General features: G+C 46.9%; 1 protein-coding gene across 14 annotated transcripts in view; it reads right to left on the reverse strand.

Annotated features, from left to right (window-relative positions):
• The window catches only part of LDLRAD4 (low density lipoprotein receptor class A domain containing 4), a 291,731-nt gene that overhangs the window by 582 nt on the left and 264,850 nt on the right, over window positions 1-26,299 (reverse strand). For all 14 annotated transcript variants that reach the window (XM_057698964.1, XM_057698962.1, XM_057698959.1 and 11 more), the window contains 2 exons: window positions 20,883-21,037; window positions 1,068-1,118 (listed from right to left, as the gene is read on the reverse strand). In XM_057698964.1, the coding sequence (XP_057554947.1) occupies window positions 1,068-1,118; window positions 20,883-21,037 (206 nt within the window). The remainder of the gene's footprint in view (window positions 1-1,067; window positions 1,119-20,882; window positions 21,038-26,299) is intronic.

The raw sequence follows: 26,299 nt of genomic DNA on the forward strand, positions 1-26,299 counted from the left end.
AACCACAGACGTGACGGCAAGGAAATTCACGCCTGGTCTGTTCTCACCTGTCTGAAAACTTTTCCCCAAAAAACACACATAACGACTATTGCAGAAAAAAAAGTTTCTCATTCCTAATGACTTATGTCACTCACCTTGCCAAACCCAGGATGGTTCAGCAACGAATAATTGTGGTTACCTGAAAATGTAGGTCTAATGTAATTACTGTGTGTACATTTCCCACTGGGTCAAGGAGAATACATGCCCCCAGGCCTCCCCCACCATGTGACCTGCTCCAGGCTCCACTCCTGTGATTCAGAGGCGTGGGGAGGGTGCAGAATTTTCATTGTAAATGTAAGTTATAACTTCAAAGGATGGTACCTGAAGCAGGTACAAGACAGTGGGTCAATTTATGAGTTATTGATAGGAGCTTGCTGTCCTATCAGTTACTTAAAAATATGGAACACAAGTGACTTTTCTTTCTGGTTTCTAGACTTTTGTAGTTATTTCTTTCTGGATAAAAGTTCCCTGTAGTTACTTTTAGTAACTGACATGAAAAATGTTCTATATTCCAAACTAAGGATGATTATAGATTTTTTTTTTTTCCCCAAAAAGAATCCAGGCACTCTATTTCTTAACATAACTTCTCATCTGTTCCACCATTTAACTTTCTTCTAGAGGAAGGACACATGTATATAAAGATACACATCCATCCATCAGCTTCTCTCACACCATATTTTTAACTTAAAGGCAAAAAATTTTTACAATCATACTATTAAACTGGGAGACAGGACAAATCAAGCCATTATGTTTATAAGCTGCGCCCACACCCACCTCCTCATTATCATCAGCTTAAGGCATCAAGTGAAAATCCTGGATTCTCAACCTGTTTTCTGGAAGGAGCTCTGGCCAGGCACAAAGAATCTCTGGGAGAGATGAGGGAAGACCCCTCCCCCACCTTTTAAACCAAGTTACAGGCACAGGCCTTGATCTTCGTCTGTGCTGACAAGTTTGACCCGTCTACTGATTTCGTTACCCCCCTCCACGCATCTCCTGCCATCCACACCCGTCCATGTCCAACCCCTTACCTCTGAGGCAAGCCGAGGTCCAGAGCCGTCTGAAGGCCACAGGCGCCCTTCCTTTGGCGGTGGGGGGGTGGGGTGGGGGGGGGGTGGAGACATCATAGGAAGATCATTAGTTTCATGCAGCAGCTCCCAAAGCCAAGGGATCACACCTACTGAGTGCAGGCTGTAAAACACCTGGAACCAAACAGCCCCAGCCCTTTGTCACCTTCTGCACCTCCAGGGGAGTTGTGGCCACATGAAAGTCAGTTCAGGTCTCCCCACAGTAGCCTTGAAATAGGTCTGAAATCAAACATTTTTCAGTCTCTACACGTGTGTGTTTGAAACTTGGGGATCGTTGAGCCTTCCAAGCTGGGGCTGCTGTGTGTTAACAGCAGGAAGGAAAGCACTGCCCATCCACACGGGGTGGCTTTGAAACTGAGTTTCCCAAACCTAACAGCCCTCTGGGCATCTTCTGGTGAATTACAAATGCTCACAAGGCGTGTGTAACCTGACAGCTAGTTGCTTAGTATCTTTTTTCAAAAATGTTTAGCCAGACTGACAAGGTGACAAACAGTAGGCATGTGATTAGGGGTCACTTCTAACACTATAAACTTGTCTATAGAGCACTTCAGTGTGGTATCCCTTTTGAACCCAAATTGTTGGCTGTAGCAGGGTCTGCTGGGCTGTTGTGACCAATAAGAGAAGGGGCGGGGGTGGTAGAGAAATGCTTGTATTTTTGGACTCACGTGACCTCCTGCCATCATGGCCTCTTGTGACCTGAAAGTACCCACAGGTAGACCTGGGAGGTCAAACAGCCCCAGGTCTTCAGAAGCCAGGCCAACCTCCCCTGCTCCCTGCAGGCCTGTGTCCAGCACAGCCCCTCTTGCTGCGAGCACGTGGCATCCCTAGGTCTGACTATACAACTATGTAACTGTGACAGAGTGGCTCAAACCGGGTGTCCGATCCCCAGACATGCTCCTCTGCATCAAAGGAGACGTCACAGAACATCCTCCAAGCACAGGGTGCAGCCTGACAGCCGTAAGTCACAGCACAAATGAAGTGGGCAGGAAGGAACCCAGGAGAGGAGTGGCACATTTCTGAAAATGGCAATAACCATTCTCAATGGCTTTATTCCCTAGAAATTAGCAAAACTGGGAAAATGCCTAAAAGAGATCCACACCAAGTCTTGCACACACTCAGAACCTATTTCACCAAATTCACATCAACCTCCCTGCTTACAAATCCACACACTTCGAGGGCCTCCTACAGCCCCCCCCCCCCCCCCCCCCCCCCCAGCCTGCGGCCCTCCTGATCTCTCTGGCCACTTGGCCTGCGGGGGCAGGGGAATACACCAGCTCTACTCCAGTGGGATGTTGGGGTCCCATGGGCCCCCCTCTTCTTCAGGGTCCACCTTCACAGGGACAGGTCTGCACCACCAGCACGCCCCTTGCCGCCCACTCCTCCCCTTGACCACCACCCCTGCTGTTCACTCAAGTGCTCGCTGGCGGCTGCACTGAGCTTAGGCCTCAGAGGGGACGGCCCGGCTGCCCCGCCACCCTTCCCAGGGAGCCGGGTCCTCTGACCATGATGGAATAAGCAGGGAAATAAGACAGCAGTTCACAGAACTTTGAGCAAACCCACATGCCCTGCGTCTCTCGTAGCTGTTCCTTGTGAGAACCATTGACTCCTCACATCACATCATGTCCACAGAGCACCTCTGGCGCCCTGGCCTCCCTGGTGGCCCTGAAGATGCCTCTGTGAGCGCCCCAAGGAGCATGGCCACCAGGACCCAGGCCCACGAAAGCCTTGGGCCACACTGAGCGGTTCCAGTGTATCTGCATCTTGTGGAAAAGGGACACTGGACAGGTCAGGACCTCACAGGCTTGAAGACATGTGTTTTCAGATTCCTTTCCTCCTGAGTGGTAAACAGCCATGTGGCCAGAGAGTTCTCCCATAAGTTGAACCTGCCTGACACTATAACATCTGCATTAAAGGTAAAAAAAAGTCATGTGCTCTTCAATGGGACTGTCTTTACGATCCCAAGGATCCAGCTGTGTCGTCTGAAGAACTAGATCACAATGTCCGGATTTTTTCCTTTTAAATCTGGCACTTTCTGAGGGCTGGGTGGTGAGTGGAAAATCAAAATTGTCTTTTTTAAAGTTGTGGTAAATTATACATAACATTTACTATTTTAATCATTTGAAAGCATACAGTTCTGGGGCATTAAGTATATCCACGTTGCTGTGCATCTATCACCCCCCTGCATCTCCAGAATTTGTCTTCTTCCCAAACTGAAATGCTGTACTCACTAAACACTAACTCCCCATTCCTTCTCCCCGACAGCACCTGCTGACCACCATTCTACCTTCTGTCTCTATGAATCTGACTATTCTAGGGACTTTGTCTAAGAAATCATACAATACTGTCTGCATTTCACTGAGCATAATATCTTTTTTTTTTTTTTTTTTTTTAGGTGCTTATTTATTTATTTATTTATTTATTTATTTTTATTTTTTTATTATTTTATTTTATTTTTTGGGGGGTACACCAGGTTCAATCAACTGTTTTTATACACATATCCCCATATTCCCTCCCTTCCTTGACGCCCCCCCCCCCTCGAGTCCCCCCCACCCTCCCTGCCCCAGTCCTCTAAGGCATCTTCCATCCTCGAGTTGGACTCCCTTTGTTATACAACAACTTCCCACTGACTATTTTACAGTTGGTAGTATATATATGTCTGTGCTACTCTCTCGCTTCTTCTCAGTTTCCCCTTCACCCCCCACCCCCTCCCATACCTCGAGTTCTCCAGTCCATTCTCTGTATCTGCTTCCTTGTTCTTGTCACTGAGTTCATCAGTACCATTTTTAGATTCCATATATGTGAGTTAGCATACAATATTTGTCCTTCTCTTTCTGACTTACTTCACTATGTATGACAGATTGTAGTTCTATCCACCTCATTACATATAGCTCCATCTCATCCCTTTTTATAGCTGAGTAATATTCCATTGTATATATATGCCACATCTTCTGTATCCATTCATTTGTTGATGGGCATTTAGGTTGCTTCCATGTCCTGGCTATTGTAAAGAGTGCTGCAATAAACATTATGGTACAAGTTTCTTTTGGGATTATGGTTTTCTTTGGGTATATGCCCAGGAGTGGGATTACTGGATCATATGGTAGTTCTATTTGTAGTTTTTTAAGGAACCTCCAAATTGTTTTCCATAGTGGCTGTACCAACTTACAGTCCCACCAACAGTGCAGGAGAGTTCCCTTTTCTCCACACCCTCTCCAACATTTGTTGTTTCCAGACTTTGTGATGATGGCCATTCTGATTGGTGTGAGGTGATACCTCATTGTGGCTTTGACTTGCATTTCTCTGATGATGAGTGATGTTGAGCATCTTTTCATGTGTTTGTTGGCCATCTGTATGTCTTCTTTGGAGAAATGTCTATTTAGGTCTTCTGCCCATTTGTGGATTGGGTTATTTGCTTTTTTGGTATGAAGCTGCATGAGCTGCTTGTATATTTTGGAGGTTAATCCTTTGTCCGTTGTTTCATAGGCAATTATTTTTTCCCATTCTGAGGGTTGCCTTTTAGTCTTGTTTATGGTTTCTTTTGCTGTGCAAAAGCTTTTAAGTTTCATGAGGTCCCATTCGTTTATTCTTGATTTTATTTCCATGATTCTAGGAGGTGGGTCACAAAGGATGTTGCTTTGATGTATGTCAAAGAGTGTTCTGCCTATGTTTTGAGCATAATATCTTTAAGATTCATCCATGTTGCAACCTGTCAGCATCTCATTCCTTTTTAAGGCTAAATAATATACTCTGTTGTGGTACACACCATATTTTGTTATTCATAGGTATTTGGCTATCATGAATAATGCTGCTTTGAACAGGGGTGTACAAACATCTCTTTGAATCTCTGCTCATTCTTTTGAGGATACACCCAGAAGTAGAACTTCTGGATCATATGGTAATTCTGTGTTTAATGGGGGGGGGGGGGTAACTACTGTTTTCCAGAGCAGTGGTACCATTTCACATCCTCACCAACAAGCACAGGGTTCCAATTTCATCACATCCTCGCCAACACTTGTTATTTTCTCTGGTGGGTGTGATGTGGTATCTCAGTATGGTTTTGATTTGTGTGTGATTAGTGTATTAAGTCAGGGTTCTCCAGAGAAACAGAAACAGTAGGAGATTGATTGATTATAGGAATTGGCCACATGTTTCTCGAGGCAGAGGAGTCCCACAGTCTGCTATGCGCAAGATGGAGAACCAGGAAAGCCAGTGGTGTAATTCAGTCCAGATAAGGAAGGGCTGAGAACTGGGGGCCACTGATATGTGTCAGGACTCTAAAGGCCCCAAACCAGGAGCTCTGATGTCCAAGGGCAGGAGAAAATCCACATCCCAGCGCAAGAAAAGGGGAAAGAATGAACTTGCTCTTCCTCTACTTTTTTGTTTCACTCAGGCCCTCAAGGGATGGTCACCCACACTGGTGAGGGCAGGTTTTCTTCTCTCCGCCTACTGAGTCAGTTTTTTGGATATCAGATATGTGATTTGCAAATATTTTCTCCCTTTCTGGGAGTTGCCTTTTCACTCTCTTGATAGTGTCCTTTGACAAGTTTAAGTTTTTAAAGTCCAACTTACCTATTTTTTTCTTTGGTTGCTTGTGCATTTGGTGTCAGATCCAAGATATCATTGCCAAATCCAATGTCATGAAGCTTTTTCCATATTGTTTTAAGAGTTCTATAGTTCTGGCTCTTACATTGGGGGGGGGGCTTGTTTTGGGGTCTTGGGGGGCTGCATTGGGTCTTAATTGCTGCACGCAGGCTTTCTCTAGTTGTGGCAAGTGGGGCTACTCTTCTTTGCAGTGCATGGGCTTCTCATTGCAGTGGCTTCTGTTGTTGCAGAGCATGGGCTTTAGGCACATGGGCTCAGTAGTTGTGGCTCACAGGCTTAGTTGCTCCATGGCATGTGGGATCTGCCTGGACCAGGGTTCAAACCCATGTCCCCTGCATTGGCAGGCAGATTCTTAACCACCGCACCACTAGGGAAGTCCCTACATTTAACATTTTGAATCAATTTTTTGTATATGGTAGCAGTTAAGATTCAGTGTCATTATTTTGCAGTGAATATGCAGTTTTCCAAACACCATTTTTTTAAAAGACTGTCCTTTCTCCTTGAATGGTCTTGGCCCCCTTGTTGAAAATCATGTGACCGTACATGAGAGTTTATTTCTGGGCTCTTTATTCTATTGGTCTAAATGTTTGTCTCTATGCCAGTACCACACTGTTTTGTTACTGTAGCTTTGTAGTAAATTGTTAAATCAAGAAATGTGCATGGGGGGGGGGGTGGAGTCAAGATGGTGGCATGGGAAGATGCGGAGATCGCGTCTCCCCACAAATACAACAGTTACCAGAGGCCAGCAGGGACAGGGGCAAGGAAGGGGAAGCTGGCCGGGACTGGCGCCCCTGGGGGTTGGCTGGGGGAGGGGGGGGGTTCCCACCTGGAGGTGGGGGCTGGGGAGATCGGGGAAACCGCAACTGGGTTTCTCCTGCCCAGGAGGCCTGCTGAGCTCCCTGGCTACAGGGTCTGCTGGGCTCCCCAGCGGGGTCCTCCACCCTCCAAGGCCCCCCTGGGCTGCCTGGGTCCTGCGGGTGTGGGAAGGAGGGAGGAGGGGAGGGGAGGTTGAGAGGCAGAGAGGAGGGGGTGGGGGCTTTGAGACTGGGGGATGGGGAGGCAAGAGGGCATTCTGCCTGCCCTCTTGGCCAGGGAGGCCGACTGGGCTCCCGAGCCTGGTGCTTCACTCTCTGGGCCCCCTCCAGCTGCTTAGAACCTAGGAGAGTTGGGGGCAGGGGAGAGGAAGAGAGGCAGACGGGGACCCTACCAGACTGGGAGACCTGGGGAAGTGCCGCAGGCATTACCCTAGCCCAGTTGGCCCTGGGAAGCCTGTTGGGCATTAGAGTCTGATCTCCTGCCTTTCAGTGCCCCCTGCAGCGGTGAGGGTTCTAGGGGAATAGGAGAGAGGGCGTGAGAAAGAAGAAAACCCAAGGAGGGAGGGACTCTCTGAGACTGGAGGACTAGGGGAGGTGCCTAGCATCTTTCCCACCAACTCGGGCGCAGGGAGCCTGCTGGGTACCTTGACCTGGTCCTTTGCTCCCAGGACCGGAGGCATTCCTGGGCCCCTCCGCCTCATTGGGCCTAAGGCCCATTCCCCACCACCCCCAGGGCCTTTTCTAAGCATAGGCCCTGCCCATTGCCTAACTTCCCTCCACCCCCACCCCCACCCTTGTCTAAGCCCCGTCCCCACAGCCAAGGCCTTTTCTGGCTTTTTTCTTTTGTCTTCCAACCTACTCACTTAGGCTATTGCAGTTGTTTTACCTTCCAGTTGTTGCTCCATCTTTTTTTATTTTTAATTTTTTCTAACACATCTGTTAGTTTCCTATTATATTTTTTATCTTGCTATTGTTTGATGGTTCTCCTACTTTTTTTGTTGTTTGTTTTTTTGTTTTCCCTGCTCCACATGGCTTGTGGGATCTTGATACACAAGCCCAGTGTCAGGCCTGAGCTCCTGAGGTGGGAGCTCTGAGTCCAAAATATTGGACTAACAGGGAAACCCAGTTCCCAGGGAATATTCTTTACAGTGAGTTCTCCCAGAGGTTTTCAACTCAACACCAAGACCCAGCTATACTCAACAGCCTACAAACTCCAGTGCTTGAAACCTCAGGCCAAACACCCAGTGGGACAGGAAGACAATCCCGCCCATCCAAAGTGGGGGGAAAATGAGATGACAAAAAAATATGTCACAGATGAACAAGGTCAAAATACACAAGACCAAATAAATGAAGAGAAAATAGGAAAACTGCCTGAAAAAATTCAGAGTAATGACAGTAAAGATGATCCAAAATCTTGATAACAAAATACAGAAAGTACAAGAAACAGTTAATAAGGACTCAGAACTAAAGAGCAAAAAGTAATAGATAAAAATCGAAATTAAAAATACTTTAGATGGTATAAACAGCAGAATAACTGAGGCGGAAGAATGAATAAGTGACTTGGAAGACAGAATGGGGGAAATAACTGCCACAGAGCAGGAAAGAGAAAAAAGAATAAAAAGAATGGAAGACAGTCTCAGAGACCTTGGTGACAACATTAAGCGCACCAACATTCGAATCATAGGCATCCCAGAAGAAGAAGAAAAAAAGAAAGGGTCTGAGAAAATATTTGAAGAGGTTATAGTGGAAAACTTCCCCAACATGGAAAAGGAAATAATTAATCAAGTCCAAGAAGCACAGAGAGTCCCATACAGAATAAACCCAAGGAGAAATACACCAAGGCACATATTAATCAAATTAAACGAAAATTAAACACAAAAAAAAAATATTAAAAGCTGCAAGAGAAAAGCAACAAATAACATATAAGGGAAAACCCATAAGGATAACAGCTGATCTTTCTGCAGAAACTGCAGGCCGGAAGGGAGTGGCAGGATATACTGAAAGTCCTGAGAGAGAAAAACCTACAGCCAAGAATACTCTACCCAGCAAGAATCTCATTCAGATTCAACGGAGAAATCAAACAGACAAGCAAAAGTTAAGAGAATTCAGCACCACCAAAGCAGCCTTACAACAAGTGCTAAAGGAACTTTTCTAAGCAGGAAACACAAGAGAAAGAAAAGACCTACAAAAACAAACCCAAAACAATTAAGAAAATGGTAATAGGAACATACATGTCAATAATCACCTTAAATGTAAATGGATTAAATGCTCCAACCAAAAGACACAGACTGGCTCAATGGATACAAAAACAAGACCCTTACATATGCTGTCTACAAGAAACCCACTTCAAACCAAGGGACACACATAGACTGAAAGTAAAGGGATGGAAAAAGATATTCCATGAAAATGGAAGTCAAAAGAAAGCTGGAGTAGCAATACTCATATCATACACATTAGACTTTAAAGACTTACAAGAGACAAGGAAGGACACTACATAATGACCAAGGGATCAATCCAAGAAAAAGATATAACAGTTGTAAATATCTATGCACCCAACACAGGAGCACCTCAATACATAAGGCAAATGCTAACAGCCATAAAGGGGAAATTGACACTAAAACAATAACAGTAGGAGACTTTAACACCCCACTTACATCAATGGACAGATCATCCAAGCAAAATAAATTAGGACACACAAGCTTTAAATAATACATGAGACCATCTCAACTTAATTGATATTTATAGGACATTCCATCCAAACACTACAGAATACACTTTCTTCTCAAGTGCACACAGAACATTCTCCAGGATAGATCACATCTTGGGTCACAAATCAAGCCTTGGTAAATTTAAGAAAACTGAAATCGTATCAAGCGTTTTCTCTGACCACAATGCCATGAGACTAGAAAAACTGTAAAAAATACAACCACATGGAAACTAAAAAATACGCTATTAAACAATCAAGAAATCACTAAAGAAATCAAAGAGGAAATCAAAAAATACCTAGAAACAAAGGACAATGAAAACACAACAACCCCAAACCTATGGGATGCAGCAAAAGCAGTTCTAAGAGGGAAGTTTATAGCAATACAGCCCTACCTCAAGAAACAAGAAAAATATCGAATAAACAACCTAACCTTACACCTAAAACAATTAGAGAAAGAATAAAAAAACCCCAAAGTGTGCAGAAATCATAAAGATCAGATCAGAAATAAAAAAGAAAGGAAGGTAACAATAGCACATATCAATAAAACTAAAAGCTGGTTATTTGAGAAGATAAACAAAATTGATAAACCATTAGCCAAATTTATCACGAAAAAGGAGAAGACGCAAATCAACAGAACTAGAAATGAAAAAGGAGAAGTAACAACAGACACTGCAGAAATACAAAAGATCATGAGAGACTACTACAAACAACTATATGCCAATAAATTGGATAACCTGGAAGAAATGGATAAATTCTTAGAAAAGTACAATCCTCCAAGACTAAACCAGGAAGAAAGAACATATGAACAGACCAACCACAAGTATGGAAATTGAGACTGTGATTAAAAATCTCCCAACAAACAAAAGCCCAGGGCCAGATGGCTTCACAGGCGAATTCTATCAAACATTTAGAGGAGAGGTAACACCTATCCTCAAACTCTTCCAAAATATAGCAGAAGGAGGAACACTCCCAAACTCATTCTATGAGGCCACCATCCCCCTGATACCAAAACCAGGTAAAGATGTCACAAAAAAAGAAAATTACAGGCCAGTATCACTGATAAATATAAATGCAAAAATCCTCAACAAAATACTAGCAAACAGAATCCAACAGCACATTAAAAAGATCATACACCATGATCAAGTGGGGTTTATCCCTGGAATGCAAGGATTCTTCAATACACGCAAATCAATGTGATACACCATATTAACAAATTGAAGGATAAAAACCATATGATCATCTCAATAGATGCAGAAAAAGCTTTTGACAAAATTCAACATGCATTTATGATAAAAACTCTCCAGAAAATGGGCATAGAAGGAAATTACCTCAACATAGGAAAAGCCATATATGAGAAACCAATAGCCCACATCGTTCTAAATGGTGAAAAACTGAAAGCATTCCCTCTAAGATCAGGAACAATACAGGGGTATCCACCCTCACCATTATTATTCAACATAGTTTTGGTAGTTTTAGCCACAGCAATCAGAGAAGATAATGAAATAAAAGGAATCCAAATTGGAAAAGAAGTAAAATTGTCACTCTTTGCAGATGACATATTATACATAGAAAACCCTCAAGACTCTACCACAAAACTGCTAGCACTAATCAATGAATTTAGCAAAGTAGCAGGATACAAAATTAATGCACAGAAATCTCTTGCATTCCTATACACTAACAATGAAAGAGCAGAAAGAGAAATTAAGGAAACTCTCCCACTTACCATTGCAACAAAAAGAATAAAATACCTAGGAATAAACCTGCCTAAGGAGGCAAAAGACCTGTATGCAGAAAACTATAAGACACTGCTGAAAGAAATCAAAGACGATACAAACAGATGGAAGGACATAGCATGTTCTTGGATTAGAAGAATCAATATTGTGAAAATGACTATCTTACTCAAAGCAATTTACAGATTCAACGCAATCCCTATCAAATTACCAAAGGCATTTTTCACAGAACTAGAGCAAGAAATTGTACTATTTGTATGGAAACGCAAAAGACCCCCAATAGCCAAAGCATCTTGAGAAGGAAAGATGGAGTTGGTGGAATTAGGCTTCCTGACTTCAAACTATACTATAAGGCCACAGTGATCAAGACAGTATGGTACTGGCACAAAAATAGAAAGGATGATCAATGGAACAGAATAGAGAACTCAGAGGTAAACCCAAGCACATATGGGCAGCTTATCTTTGACAAAGGAGGCACGAGTATACAATGGAAAAAAGCCTCTTCAATAAGTGTTGCTGGGAAAATTGGACAGCAACATGTAAAAGAATGAAATTAGAACACTTCCTAACACCATACACAAAAGTAAACTCAAAATGGATTAAAGACCTAAATGTAAGGCCAGACACTATAAAACTCCTAGAGGAAAACACAGGCAGAACACTCTGACATCCATCAAAGCAAGATCCTTTTTCACCCACCTCCTAGAATAATGGAAATAAAATCGAGAATAAACAAATCGACCTAATGAAACTTAAAAGCTTTTGCACAGTGAAAGAAACCATAAACGAGACACGAAGGCAACCCTCAGAAATGGGAAAAAATAATTGCCAATGAAACAATGGACAAAGGATTAATCTCCAAAATATATAAGCAGCTCATGCAGCTTAATGCCAAAAAAGCAAATAACCCAATCCACAAATGGGCAGAAGACCTAAATAGACATTTCTACAAAGAAGACATGCAGATGGCTAACAAACACATGAAAAGATGCTCAGCATCAATAATCATTAGAGAAATGCAAGTCAAAGCCACAAGGAGGTATCACCTCACACCAGTCAGAATGGCCATCATCAAAACATCTAGAAACAATAAATGTTGGAGTGGGTGTGGAGAAAAGGGAACCCTCCTGCACTGTTGGTGGGAATGTAAATTGGCACAGTGACTATGGAAAACAATTTGGAGGTTCCTTAAAAAACTAAAAATGGAACTACCATATGACCCAGTAATCCCACTACTGGGCATAGACCCAGAGAAAACCATAATCCAAAAAGAAACATGTACCATAATGTTCACTGCAGCACTATTTACAATAGCCAGGACATGGAAGCAACCTAAATGCCCATCAACAGATGAATGGATAAAGAAGATGTGGCACATATATACAATGGAATATTAATCAGCCATAAAAAGGAATGAAATTAAACTGTATGTAATGAGGTGGATAGACCTAGAGACTGTCATACATACTGTATGCTCACACATACATATGGAATCTGAAGAAATGGTACTGATGAACCCATTCACAGAGCAAGAGTGGAGATAAAGAAGTAGAGAATGGACTTGAGGATACGGGGCTGGGGTGGGGGGTGAAAGGGAACCTGGGACAAAGTGAGAGAGTAGCATAGACACATATACACTACCAACTGTAAAACAGATAGCTAGTGGGAAGTTGCTGTATAACAACAGGAGATCAACTTGATGATGAGAGATGCCTTAGAGGGCCAGGACAGGGAGGGAGTCGCGGGAGGGAGGGGATATGGGGATATATGTTTAAATACAGCTGATTCACTTTGGTGTACCTCAAAAAGTGGTACATGAGTGTAAAGCAAATATATTCCAATAAAGAGCTTAAAAAAAAAAGTGTGAATCCAACTTTGTTATTCTCTTTTCGTATTATTTTGGGTATAGGTGGGGGTGGGGGGGGTCCCTTGTGATAGCACATGAATTTTAGAATGGGCTTTTCTTTCTCTGCAGAACATCGTTGGGATTTTGATAGGGATTACACTGACTCTGTAGACTGCTTTGGGTGGTACTGACATGTTAACAGTGTCAAGTCTTCTGGTCCATGAACGCAAGGTGTCTTTCCATTTATTTGTGTCTAATTTCTTTCAGCAGCACTGTATAGTTTTCAGTGTACAAACCCTTCACATCCTCAGTTAAGTATTTTACTCAGTTTGATGCTATTGTAAATTGAACTGTTTTCTTAATTTCTTTATGGATTGTTCATTGTTAGTGTAAAGAAATGCAACTGATTTTAGGGGGCTGACTCTGTGTCCTGCAACTTTGCTGAATTTATTAGTTATAGTGGAATTTTTGTTTCTTTGTTAATTAATTGAAATGTTTAGGGTTTTCTACATATAACATCATGTCACCTACCAAGAGAGATAATTCTACTTTTTCCTTTCTAACTGGAATACCTTCTATTTCTTTTCCTTGCCTTGCTGCTCTAGCTAAAGCTTAGAATAAATACTGTGTTGGACAGAAGTGGTGAAAGCATGCATGCATCCTTGCCTTGTTCCTGAGCTGAGAGGGATAGCTTTCAGCCTTTCACTGTTGAGTATGATGTTCACTGTGGGCTTTTCACAGATGAGTTTTATTATGTTAAGGTAGTTTCCTTTTATCTTAGTTTGTTGAGTGTTTTTTATTTTGAAAGTGTGTTGAATTATGTCAGATATTTTTTCTGCATCAATGAGGTAGGTGATCATGTAGTTTTTTTGTTTTTGTTTTCCTTTCATGAGGGTTATCACACTGACTGATTTCATAATGTGGAACCATCCTTGTATTCCAGGAATAAACCTCACTTGGTCATGGTGTATAATCCTTTTATTATGCTGCTGAATTCGGTTTGCTAGTATTTTGTTGAGGATTTTTGCATCAATATTTATACGGGATAATGGTCTTTGGTTTTCTTTTCCTGTTGCATCTTTGTTTTGCTTTGGTATTGGGGTAATGCTGGTCTCATAAAATGAGTTAGGAAGTGTTCCATCCTTTTCAATTTGGGGGGAAGAATCTGAAAAGGATTAGTGTCCATTCTTTAAATGTTTCGTAGAATTCACCAGTGAAGCCATCTAGTCTAGGAATTTTCTTTGTTGGGAGGTTTTTGATTATTGACTCAGTCTCCTTACTAGTTAACAGATCTATTCATATTTTCTATTTCTTCATGATTCAGTCTTAGTAGGGTATATTTCTAGGAATCTTTCCATTTCATCTGGGTTTTTCAATTTGTTGATATACAGTTGCTCATAGTGCTTTTATAGTCTTTATTTCTGTATCTCTTGGATCTTTTTCCACCCAAAGGATACAATGCTTATAGCACTGAAAGAGAGTCATCTGTGACCATGACTCACAGGCTTCTGCTCTGAGCTGCAGCTGAAGCCTGCTTGTTGACCTGGGTCCATGGGCACTGTGACCACATGTGAGACCACCCCATGCTCCAAACTTTCTTGGTTCAGGTCTCAGCTAAACTCTCCTTTCCACACACAAAGGACCACATGCATCGTCAGATTTGGGGACTGGAAACAAACAGCTCTGTGCAGGGCTGGAAACACCCAATAGAGTGTTTTTTCAAACTGTGAGTTGCAGCCTCTTAGAGAGCTGAAAAATCAATTTAACTGGGTTGCAGCCAGCATTCCACAGGATAAGACAGAAAATATCTGAGTACATTGTAAGTACTGTTTGGTGAAAGTTCTGCCTCAGCTGCATGTGAGTGTTGTGGATTGTGATGTAAAATGTGTTTTCCTACACATTTGGTCAAAGTGGTCAAACACAGTCTGAAGGTCTCTGATCTAAGCCTCATTTTGAATGGAAGGAAATTGAGGCCCAAGGAGGGTGTATGGCTCATTGGAGGTGACACAGCCAGTTTGTGTAAAGCAAGGCCATTGCTGGATATTTCAGCTTCTACCCAAGGGTTCCTCCCACCAAATGAATATATCATATGGCCTCAAATATTTGAAAATCGGTTTACTCCCTGTCCCAGGGTGAGAATTTCAGATATGATGTTTAGATATTCAGCAACATTTCTGCCTTTTGATAAAATCAGTTTTCTCTTTTCCCAGGCAACCTCTCCACCATCCAGATGCTTTGGTAGGACTGACTTTTCCACCCTAGACAGGAGAAACAGCTTAGATACCAATGACTGTTCTTTCCAGCATTTCCCCTTTACCCTCCTTGGGAATCCATCATCAGACTTCTCAAGACGGTTTCCCTCCCAACTCTACTCAATCTAGGGAACATCCCTTAAGAAAAAGACAAATCATGAAGGAAGTTCTCCTGGAAAGAAAAGAAAGGGAATCTTTTATACTTTCAAAACAATCAATAGCTCAGGGAGGCCTGCAGGCCCCAAAAAGCAAGCAGAAAAGGAGGAATGTGATGCCTCCTGGGCTTTGAGGGGGTGGTGGGTAGAGCCAGGGAGCAATCAGGCTTGAAGAGAAAGCAGCCTGGAAATCAGGAAGCTCACAGCGACGTGGAACCACACACCATAACCACACCATAACCACACACACAATCCTTTCATGTGTGAGGGGCCCAGGGCAAGTGCCTTCCCCGTGGTCATGGAGCTGGTAGGGGAGTAAGAGAGCCGGATCCCAGCTGCCTCCCTTGGCATTGCTGATGGCCCTGGGCACCTCCTCAACAAGGGCACACGGAATTAGGATAATTAAGACAACTTTTTTTTCCCTACGACAAACCACACCAATATTTAAGGACTAAGGAAAAACAAACTAAACAAACTTCACCATTATTACTAATCCTAATGCCTATTTAGAAGGTTACTAAAAATTGTTTATAAAGTTTTTTTATCAATTTTATTTAAAAATCTGATTTTAGCATACTTTTGTCATAATACCAGCCACGTTCAAATGCATTACCTTGGGAGTCTACAGATTACAGATGCTCAGAACGTTACTGAAACTGTCTTCAGCATTAGTTTATGTGAGCAGAGGGTGTCTGTTCATTGCAAAACAGGAACATATCCTCATCACAAGAGCCTTAACGTCACAGACCAGGCCCTCTGTCCACCTCCCCTTCCTGGGTTCTCCATGGTCTTTCTCTGCAGTGTCAGCTCCAACAACAGCCTCACTAATGATCACACTTGACTTTGCACCAAAATTGTATCAGTCACTTGATCAGCTACATCATGAGATTTAACTCTAAATGGATTTTCACTGGTACCAGAAATCAAATCCATCCTCAGAGAACAATAAGAAAAAGGAAGGCTTGCCAACACTGAGAATTCTTTTAAAATGTCTCTTGAAAATTTTATTAAAAATGACCTGTAAGCTTTGAAGTTAATTTTAAAACTGTTCTGAGCAACATTAGCGGCAATAGGACGGCCTGAGTTACTCACTCACTTTACAAACAGATCGTGGAGGTTCTGCCATGTCAGCGTCTGTATCCAATTTTTGCCAGCAACTTGGCTTCCTTTCTCTTACTTGAAGGAGATATTCTCATTTCAAGCTGTTAAAATTGTTTATTTAATAATAATGTTTCAAGGGTAAAACCTTTTAATGTCCGGTCTGCAAACACCCTGCTCCCGCAAAGACAAACAGGAGGTGGATGGTAGGATTCTGTGCCTGATGCTTCCAGGAGGCCTGACCTGCTGCCCGTGGCCCCTGGACACTTAGAAATACTCATGAAACAAGGGGGGCAGCAACGCCCCTGGTCTCACAGTGCAGCAAGAATCCACTTGCTCGCAGGGAGCTTGCGCTCTGGACCAGCAGATGCTGCACTCTGACATGCCTGCTCCACCTGCATCAGCAGGCCCTCAGCACATTTTTGCACCTTCCTGAAAATGGTTCCTTCCTATGGTTTTAGAAATGCTTTTCCTAACACAACTGAAGTAGACAGAAATGAGACAAGGCAGGTACGCAGTGGCTGGACTCTCAGCCACAGTGAGAACGAGCTGTGTGGGGCCCTGGGACACCGGCGCGGAGCTGCTTTGCAAGGCGTCTGGGCCAGTGGAGAGGAGCCCAGAGACCGGCACAGAGAGGAGGGCCCTGCCCTGAGCACAAGACTAGGACACAACATCCTGTGACCCACATTCACTTCACCTGGCCAAACAACTCATCTCATAGGGATGACCTTCCACTAGAAAGTTTTCCCATTTTTCCACAAGCCAGTGGCCCCCTTGGTCCATCTTTGTTTTTCACCTTTGTGGTACAGGTGTGAATGCTTAAGAATGCCTTCTCCAAAAACAGTCACCTCTGTGCAAAGCTGCCCGCCGCCAAGGCCTGTGCAGGAGTGTGGGACCACAGCCAAAGGTGAGCACAGTCTTCTTGGCAGCCCCGGCCTGCAGGCCAAGCAGGAATACAGGCCAGTGTGGCCGATATGCTCACTCTTCAAGGAGAGGTGTAAATTTCCATTTTTATGTGAAATCTCCCAGTTCTTACAAGTTGCATCAAGTTTTGTCAAAACACCCTGTGGGGAAAAACCACACACACTCACCGGCCACACTCTAGCCCAGGTCTGGCCATCTGCAAGGAGAGTCTTTGGGGGTGGACGTCCCCCACACCAGCACACTCTGGATGCCACAAACCCGAGTTTCTGCACCACAGATGTGTCCTTCCCTGCCGGGCTGGTGGGGCTGGCACACCTGCTGCCTGCCAGGTGCTGCTCTGGCCCCAGGGAGGCTAAGCACTGCACCTGCACGACAGATGTGATCCCTGCAGCATTTGATAATGAAGAGATGCTTGATGTGACTCCTTTTGTTAACTTTAAATTGAAATTGCTGTTTTTATAGGTCAAAATGGCTGAACACCCACAATTTCATATAGTTCAAACTAAGTAAAACATTCCCATCCCTCTGCTGTTCCTAGTAGATGGGCGGCACCTCCACCTCACCCACTGTCCACCTCCTGGGCTGTCCAGGCAGGTTGGCGGCCCTGGGGGAGGGCTACAAGCAAGGCTGTCAGAAAAGGCTATGCGGGCCTCCCTTGGCTCAGGAAAGAAAGGCCCTGGGGACGTGTGTAAACATCTCTCAGGGCTGCCTCTGGAATATTTATGCCCTTTTATTGTTTTCCTGTTACTTGTGGTCCAAGATAATGAAACAACCCAGACAGTCTCAAAGTTCTGAACTCACATAAACCAGGCTCTATGCACTAAGGCAAGGCCCCCTCAGAGAAAACACACGGCTTTTTATCACAAACCCACTCACTGCTGCTGCCACAATTTAAGCATTTACTTTTCTTGTAACTTAACTGAAGCCAGATCACTATGTTTCATTTTCATCTGGAAGTGGCTGCTTCCACCAAATTCAGGGCCAGTCCAGCCCATCCCCCTGCTCCCCCGGAACGGGTGTCTCAGGGACGCTGTGGTGACACAGGCTGACTGGCCTGGCCAACGCCGACTCCATCCGCCCTTCACAGGTGTTGGAGGCAGCAAGGGCTGTGACTGCACAAAGCGAACCCCTTGAATCAGGGCAAGCTGGGCCCAAAGGGGCAACTGGTCCAACCCACCCTTTTCCAGAGGACTCTCCCTGAGAACCAGGGAAAGCCCATTAGTGCAGAGAGAAGTCAAGTTTCCTCAACCACATCAGAACATTTACATGTTCAGCCTTCTTCTCGAAAACAAAGCCTAACTACTGTCCTTTATTTTCCATCTTGACTATCAAGTCTTCCACAAGAAATATATAAAAATAACCTTAACCAATAGTGTTAAACCTGATCACCTAGAAGTCAATAACATTAGCTGTCCAGCCCTTCTCACACCAGTTTAAAATAAACACAGTTTTTACTAACATTGTCGTGGAGACCTCACACAGTTCCTAGAGAAGTGTGGAGGTCCCAGCAACGCACAGGCTCAGAGCCATGGACGCTCATCCACGGTGAGGCCGGCAGGGGGCACCCCACACCCACCAGCTACCAACCAGCCGGCAGGGCAGCTCCTGGGATGGTCTGAGCAGACAGGGCAGCTCCTGGGATGGTCTGAGCAGACGTAGAACTGTCCTGACCACAGCAATCCCAGGCACCTCTAACCTCGGCCATCTCCTCCCAAAGAGCACAAACCACGAAGCCGCAGGCAGCCTGGCTCCTCTAAGCCCCTCAGGGGGAGGCTGGTTGGACACTGGGGGCAGGGGGGGCACCCAGAAGGACACCTCGAAGCTGTCCGGACTCCACGCCTTCTATGATTTATGGCCTCCTGATGTGCACCCCCCCACACACACAAATGGCCCCTGGAGACCCCTGGCCTCCCCCAAGAATGAGAAAATACCACCAAGCATTAGCTGGGGCATCACTGCTGATGGTGGGAGGCTGGGGCTAGCTGCGTTTTCTCTTCCTCATCTGGTGGGTGCCAGGCCCATGTCCACTGAGTGACCGAGTGGACAAAGGAAGGCAGAACCCAGACCAAGACCCTCTGACGGGGCAGGTTCCCTGTGGACACCCCCCACCCCCACTGAGCTGCCAGCAACGGCTCTCTTCACTCTGCTGACGCCCCTGAGCCTGCCATGAGATCCATGTGTATAAACAGCACCCCCGTCTCATGCTGAAGGGCCCCCAGGGATAACAGCGGGGCCACTCATGCACTGAGGATGTTCAGAGCATCTCTGCAGCACCATCCCCGAGCCGTGACAGCCAGAAACACCTCCCCACATCGCTGAAGTTCCCTGGTCGGGAACCATGAGCGTGAAAGGATCACACTGCTCTCCTGGAGCAGGGTGAAGATAAGTGAGGGAGGGGGAGGTACTTAGGAGGCAAGAAGCCCAGCCCAGTGGGAGGCACGTTCCTAGGCAGTGACCCCCAGTGCTCCCAGGATCTGAATCTGTGTCCTGTTTTGGGGGAGTAACGCTTCCCCACTGGACTAGACATGACATGGAGATCTGGCCTGGGCCTGAACTGTCTCTGGCCTCTGTGTAAAAATGCATCATGAGTTTGTGAAACCTTGGTGAGCAGTATCCACACTCCCGTTTTATCAGGAGGAAAATCCAAGCCTCGGGATGCACATGCACTGCACAGGGCCGCGCAGAGGATGAGGGAGGGCATCCCCCTCAGGGCTGACCTGCAGCTCCCAGCACCCATCTCGGCCCTGTGGGTCTGGGGGCAGCACAGCAGTCCCACCCTTTCTCTGGCGCTGCTGGCCATGGACACAGGACGCTGGGCAACTTCAGCTCCACTCACGAGGGCAGCAGACCCGAGCACTGGCTGAGAGACCCTGCCCCCCAAAGGGTCCCCCCCAAGGACAGCTGTCCGCACGCTCAAGGAGGCCTCCCTAAGCCAGTCACCAGGCAGCCCTGATCCCGACACTCTGGGGTCCGGTCTCCTTTGTCCACCACCGAAACCAAGACTGTATAATTGTTCAAACTCAAGAGTCCCCAAGCTCTCACTGACGGCCACCAGAACCACAGACAGCAAAGCCAGCTTGAACCAGAAACTTCCACAGCCCCTGGGCTCCTGGATTCGATCATAGAGCAGTTTAGCTGAATATCAGTGTTTCATTTCCCAGAGGAGGAGGGTGATTCAGGGCAGGAAGTAGTTAGAAACCTTAAAAAAAAAAACCACCAACCTGAAGAGCCTTGCTGTTCCGTGAGACCCACACAACCTGCCCACCCTTGTGCCCCAAGGGGCCCCGCAGCCTCCCTGTCCTGCCCTGGCTACAGGTGAGGACACAGGACTCATCGCTGACCCTGGACCCTGTCCCAGTGTGGATGGGACTCACACACATGACACTGAGGGAAAGAAGCCAGACGTGCAGGAGCAGGGACTGCACGAGTCGCGAGGTTCACATCAGGAGAGATGGGTGTGCTGACAGCCTCCTGGCAGTGGCGACTGCGGGAGGTGGGGGGTAGGGCTACGGGCCCCTGAACGGGCGTTCTGTGTGCAGGATCACAAGTTGAGCCCAAGGCCATTCTGCAACGTGGCTTCCAGCCCTGGCCTCACTGCCCGAGGCACCCGGTGCTCGGCCCACACTTACTGGCTGCGGCCCGTCCTCCTGCCTCCGGCACGGCCCCGGGCGATGGATGAAGGACCTGGTGGAGACTCTGTAGTGGCTCAGCAGGCAGACGACAACCACGACCATCACCGCGACCACCACCACCACCACGACCACTTGGGCGAACTCCAGTTCCGCTGCAACAAAGAGGGGAGCACATCAGCCGGCCCAGGGCCACCCCACTCCCCAGAACCTCCTGGGGCAGAAACCACTTCCCCCAGGCCTGCTTCCGAGGGCCCCACCTGCGGCTAACAGGTGAGGGAGGGAGACCCCGGCTGCTGGGACAAACATCCCCACCATTCTGTCCTGAGAAGGGCCTGGTCAAGCATGTGCCATTGGCCCCACAGGACACCCGGAGGGGCTGCACTGTGACGAGCCCACGTCACGCAGGACGCCAGGTCCAGCCCTGTGTGCACAGCACAGGCGGCCACCACACAGGGACCTTCCCCCAGGCAGGCAGCTTTGGGGGGCCATGTCCCTGCCAGATCCCCCCACCCCAGGGGGTTAAACTACAATTCCCAAAGCACCTCCACACAGGGGCCGTGCAGCACGCGGGAGGGAAGACACGCCGACAGAGCCCAGCTCTGCTTTGCGAAGGCCCCAGTGGGAAAGTGATTTAGGAGACATGTCTTCACGGTCTCCAGCCCTGTGGGCACAACTGGGTTCTGACTGCACCGTTACAGAAGCCCATATACACCGCTACCACGTGCTCCCCACTGAATGCCTTTGCAGGCTGTTCAAGGAGGAGGTGCCAGCCCTCAGCTTCTCAGGGGAAGTGGAGCCCAGGGCCAAGGTCCGTCCAGACTTCCCATTCCCCAGCTCAGAGCGGAGATGGCCGTGCAGGTGGCAGGGAGGTGGGGACAGGGAAGGAAGGGCAAGAGGGGGACAGCCTTGTCCGAGGTGGTGCTGCCTGGGACACACACACATGTGGATACACACGCACACGAATATACACATGTGGACACACACGTGTATGCATGGCACACCCTCTTGCCACAGCAGGGCTCAGGCTGCTGGCCAGTGGAGACACTGCTCTCAGGTGCAGGCTCACACCTGTGTGACGCAGGCAGGGGCTCGGTTCTGCCCCCACATCCACCCCAGGTGGGACGGCCCATGGCCCCAGCGGGCAGGGGAGGTGGCGCACTGCAGAAGGGACGCTGAGTGTGAGGCAGGAGGACCCCTCGGCCCCACATGGGGAGTGGCAGGGCCCAGTCGGTTGTGCTGGATGCACCCCTGGCTGGAGGCTGAGCAGGTACAGGAGGCAAAGCCCCAGCAGCGTGAGGGGTGGGGCCACCAGGCCCACGTGCTGGGCTCCCCACTGTCGCTTTCTTCTCTGGACACCCAGAGGCCTCATGGCTGATGGGCAGGGGCTTGTCTGTGCTTGTACTTCCTCTGGGGAGGGAGCCACCCAAGCACCTCCCAGGGACGCAGAATCTTCATGGTGGAGCCTCCTGGAAACTGAAACCACTGCCTGTCTGAGGGTCTAGGCTGGGACTGTGCAGCTGGGGTACAGATACCAGCGTGACCTGATTTTATCCCCACATGCTGTGGGGCGTGTGACATGCTTGTGAGGCAGAGACACTTCTTCACAACCCTCTGCCTTTGCAGACAACTGTCCTGTGTGCAAGACACCCTGTGTCACAAGGCATCCATGAGGCTGGACCCCAAACCGCATCACCGATGACAAAAGATGAGGCTATGTGTGTAAGCGATGGGACACCTGCCTCCATCGCCTGTGTGCCCGGCGTCATCACAAAGACCGGGGCTGAGGACAGGCTCTGGAGCCCACTGCACCTGGAGGATGGCTCCCGCAGGCAGGGGTGAGGCCCACCCTGGCCACCAAGCACCCGGGGGGCATCTCAGGAGCTGAATGGAGGACGAGCCACCAACCCAGGGACCCCTGCTCAAGGGACAAGCAGATAGGAAGCAGGGGGTCAAGGGCAGCCAATGCAGCATGAAGACTGAACCCAAAATAATGCCTTGTTTTACCAACTTTTATTTTTAGTTTGTGAATGAACAGCAGAATACTCAAAACTTGCCTTTCAGGTTAAATTGTGCCCTGGAATTGACAAGTGTTTCCTCTCAAGAAAACTGCATTGCTTTTTACATGATGATCACAGCGAGGGGCCCCGCACACGTCTTCACACGTGAATTCTTCACTTGGAGGATGTCATTCTAGGTCATCTTTTCCTGAATATGGGAGGCTATGCAGACGACCATTTGCAGCAAAACAATCAAATTACATTTTCATAATTCTGTGCACATTTGGGGGTATATATGTGTTTCCTTTGAAAAGCATTTTTATTATAAAAAATGACGACTTCTTTAAAATTCAGAGAACATAGATGGAAATAGTATATAACGTACAAGTTCCCCTGCACAGGCTGGCAGCTCTCACTGAGACCCCCACGCCCATGCCGTCCGGGGCACAATTCACCCATTGTGTGTGGTGTATCTGTGTGTCGCCTACTGAATAAGGGCTTTCTTCTTTTTAATGAACGGAATCACTGTACAAATATATTGTTCTTTTTTCCAGTCAATACATCACAGACACCTTTAAACAAGAAAATATGTAAACTGACCTCATTCCCTGTGGTGCCACCAGTCCCTAAACACGAAACACTGGGATTTGCATTCTCCAAGCGATGGGTGTTAGGTTGGTTGGGTTTTTTTCTTTTTTCTACCATGACAAAAACATTGTGTGTGACCCACATTTGTAAGCATCCCTAAGGAAAGATTCCGCAAACTGACACAACCTTGTAAATGCTCCTCTTGTCAAGAAGAGGGCAGGGTGTCTCCCGCCTCATGGCTCCAGACCCTTGGTCCTTTCCACTTGTACTAATCTGATGGTCAAAAACACTTATCTTGTTTTAATTTGTATTTCCCTGTTTACCAGTGATTGTGATCTTTCCCTGATTACTGGTAATTTGTGTTTTCCTTTTTTCATAATATTAGTTCATATTAAGTTTATTTGTAGTTTTTTCATTTATTTTATTTGTAAGCAGTCTTTACATATTCTTTATCTGCTACATGTGTTGCGAATATTTTCTCCTGGTCTGTCACTTTAAACTTTGCTGTGAGTTTCTCTATAGATGATACAAATTTTTATGTCATCAAATATTGTCACAGTCTTTTTCCTTTATGGCTTCTAAGCTTCCCATTGATTAGGAAGGTCTTCTCTCCAATATTCTAAGAATATTTTTCTTCCAAGATTTTTGTAGCTTATATTTTCACATTCAGATCTTTATTTGCTCTGGATTTTATTTCTTTTGGTCTGAGACAGCACATAGAGCCTTTTATATTGTCTGATAGGCATGAATCTTCTGATCTAACATCAAACTAAAAAGTTCAGTACAAGCAAGGGTAAGACAGACTTCAGCTGTGGGAAACTATATAGAAGCCCCCGCCTTTCTCTCAAAGGGAACCACCTGCTCTCAGGCTGGATGAACCAGCTCTCCGGTCGGCATGCCCCATGCATGCCCTGGGCCCTGCCATGTCCTACTGAGGCACCAGCACAAGAAACCAACTCCCCCCTGCCCCCCACCCCCCGCCGATATGATGAGACTAGCAGAGCTTCCTTCCCAGACCCTCCCTCCTGCTCTTCTGAGACCAGTCACCTTCAAAGGCTTTGGTCCCTTAGAGGACTGGGGTGGGGAGGGTGGGGGGGACTCGAGGGGGGGAGTCAAGGAAGGGAGGGAATACGGGCATATGTGTATGAAAACAGTTGATTGAACTTGGTGTACCCCCCCAAAAATAATAAATAAATAAATAAAATTTAAAAAAAAAAAAAAAAAAGGCTTTGGTCCCAGGGCCCCTCTGTACCCTTAAACATGACCGATTACCCTAAAGAGAACTATGTGGATGACATCTATCAGTATTTACCATATTTGAAATTAAAACTGAAGATGTTAAGTATTTTATTCATTAAAAAATAAATTCACCACATGTTAACATGTAATAAAATAACTTCTGGCACCACACTTTACACTGTGTGCATCTCTTTACTCCCCGTGGCCTCCCTCTGCTTCACCTGAACCCATGGGACATGTGGCTGATGTACATGAAGGAGGTCCCACCTCACTGACCCCCAGGAGGGTCTCAGTGTCCCTGGGGGTCCTGGGGACACACTTGGAGGACAGGTGGTCCACACCGACTGACGGCAAGCCCTCTAGTCCAAACACTAATGCCAGGACTCGAGATGTGCTCAGAGCAGCTCCTGGGGGTCTGGGCCAGGGCACAGGGTGGGAGGAACTGGCCCTCGGGGTGCCACTCGCTGAGGCCGGCTGCCCTGAGTGACAGAAGCCCTTCTCTCTGAACTCTGGGCGAACCAGTCCATGAAAACAGACTGCTTTCTCGAACGCTAACAACTGGAAAGTGCGAGGCTTAACTCTATCTGGGGCCACACATACTCCCCTGAGAGGGGTCCAGAGTGAAAACTGGAGGAAACAGAGTGGGTTCCTGGGGTGTCATCCAGACCCAGATCCTGTGCTACCAACAGCCCCTCCCTTCGAGCTCAGCAGGGGTGTGCGGGCACCCCTGTCCTCCCACGGCCTCCTCCACTTTAAACAGGAACCTCCTACTAAAAATGCCTCGTAAAAGGCAGACTATGTAAGGACCACACCACGGCAGGACATCTGAAGCTGGGATGGTAGGTGGGAAGGGGCTTAGAGACCCCCAAACCCAGCCACCGCCCCCTCATACATTCTGTAGTAACCGTGACAGATGAGCGATTCCTGTCTCCTCCTCCTTCACAAGTCCTGAGCAGTGCCCCCCGCCACCAAGACAGCTCAGAGGTGCTCAGGGCCCCAAAGTGTTTACCAGCCCCTGGACATGGTTATGTTGCCAACGGCCTGATTTACTACATCTCAAGAAAATACCTTTCACAGAACAAGTAAAGAAGCTTCACATTAAAAAACAAAAACAAAGCCCTGCATTCCCAATTTTGAATGCAAGAATCAAATGAAACTCAGCACACCTGTTCTTCACGGTGTCGTTTCCAGATTTCTCACTTCTGGTCTCAACCACAGATGCTTCTGGGGCTTCTGGGGCCTCGCCCAGCCACTCCATGGACTGCAGTCAGGGCTCACCGCATCCTCAGGACCACCGCCCTCCCCAGGTGCAGTTTCCCTAGGCAGGTGCATCCCCTCCCCACCTCACACCCCATTCATTTCTCCCCAGTGTCCCCCAAGCCCAGGAGGCCCAGGGTGCAGGCTGTGCACAGCACAGCAAAAGGTGCAGTGAGGCCTGTCACCCGCCCCCCAGGGAGCTCCCGACAGGCCCTGAAGAGCTGCACCCATGGGACAGACTCAAGCCCACCATGGCTTTCTAAGAACTGAGGGGATGCCCAGCCCTATGCCTGGGCAGCACAGAAGTGTGGCCAGTGGGGCCCTGCTGCCTGT

Source organism: Hippopotamus amphibius, chromosome 11 (genome assembly GCF_030028045.1).
Source record: "Hippopotamus amphibius kiboko isolate mHipAmp2 chromosome 11, mHipAmp2.hap2, whole genome shotgun sequence".
Lineage (NCBI taxonomy): Eukaryota > Metazoa > Chordata > Mammalia > Artiodactyla > Hippopotamidae > Hippopotamus > Hippopotamus amphibius.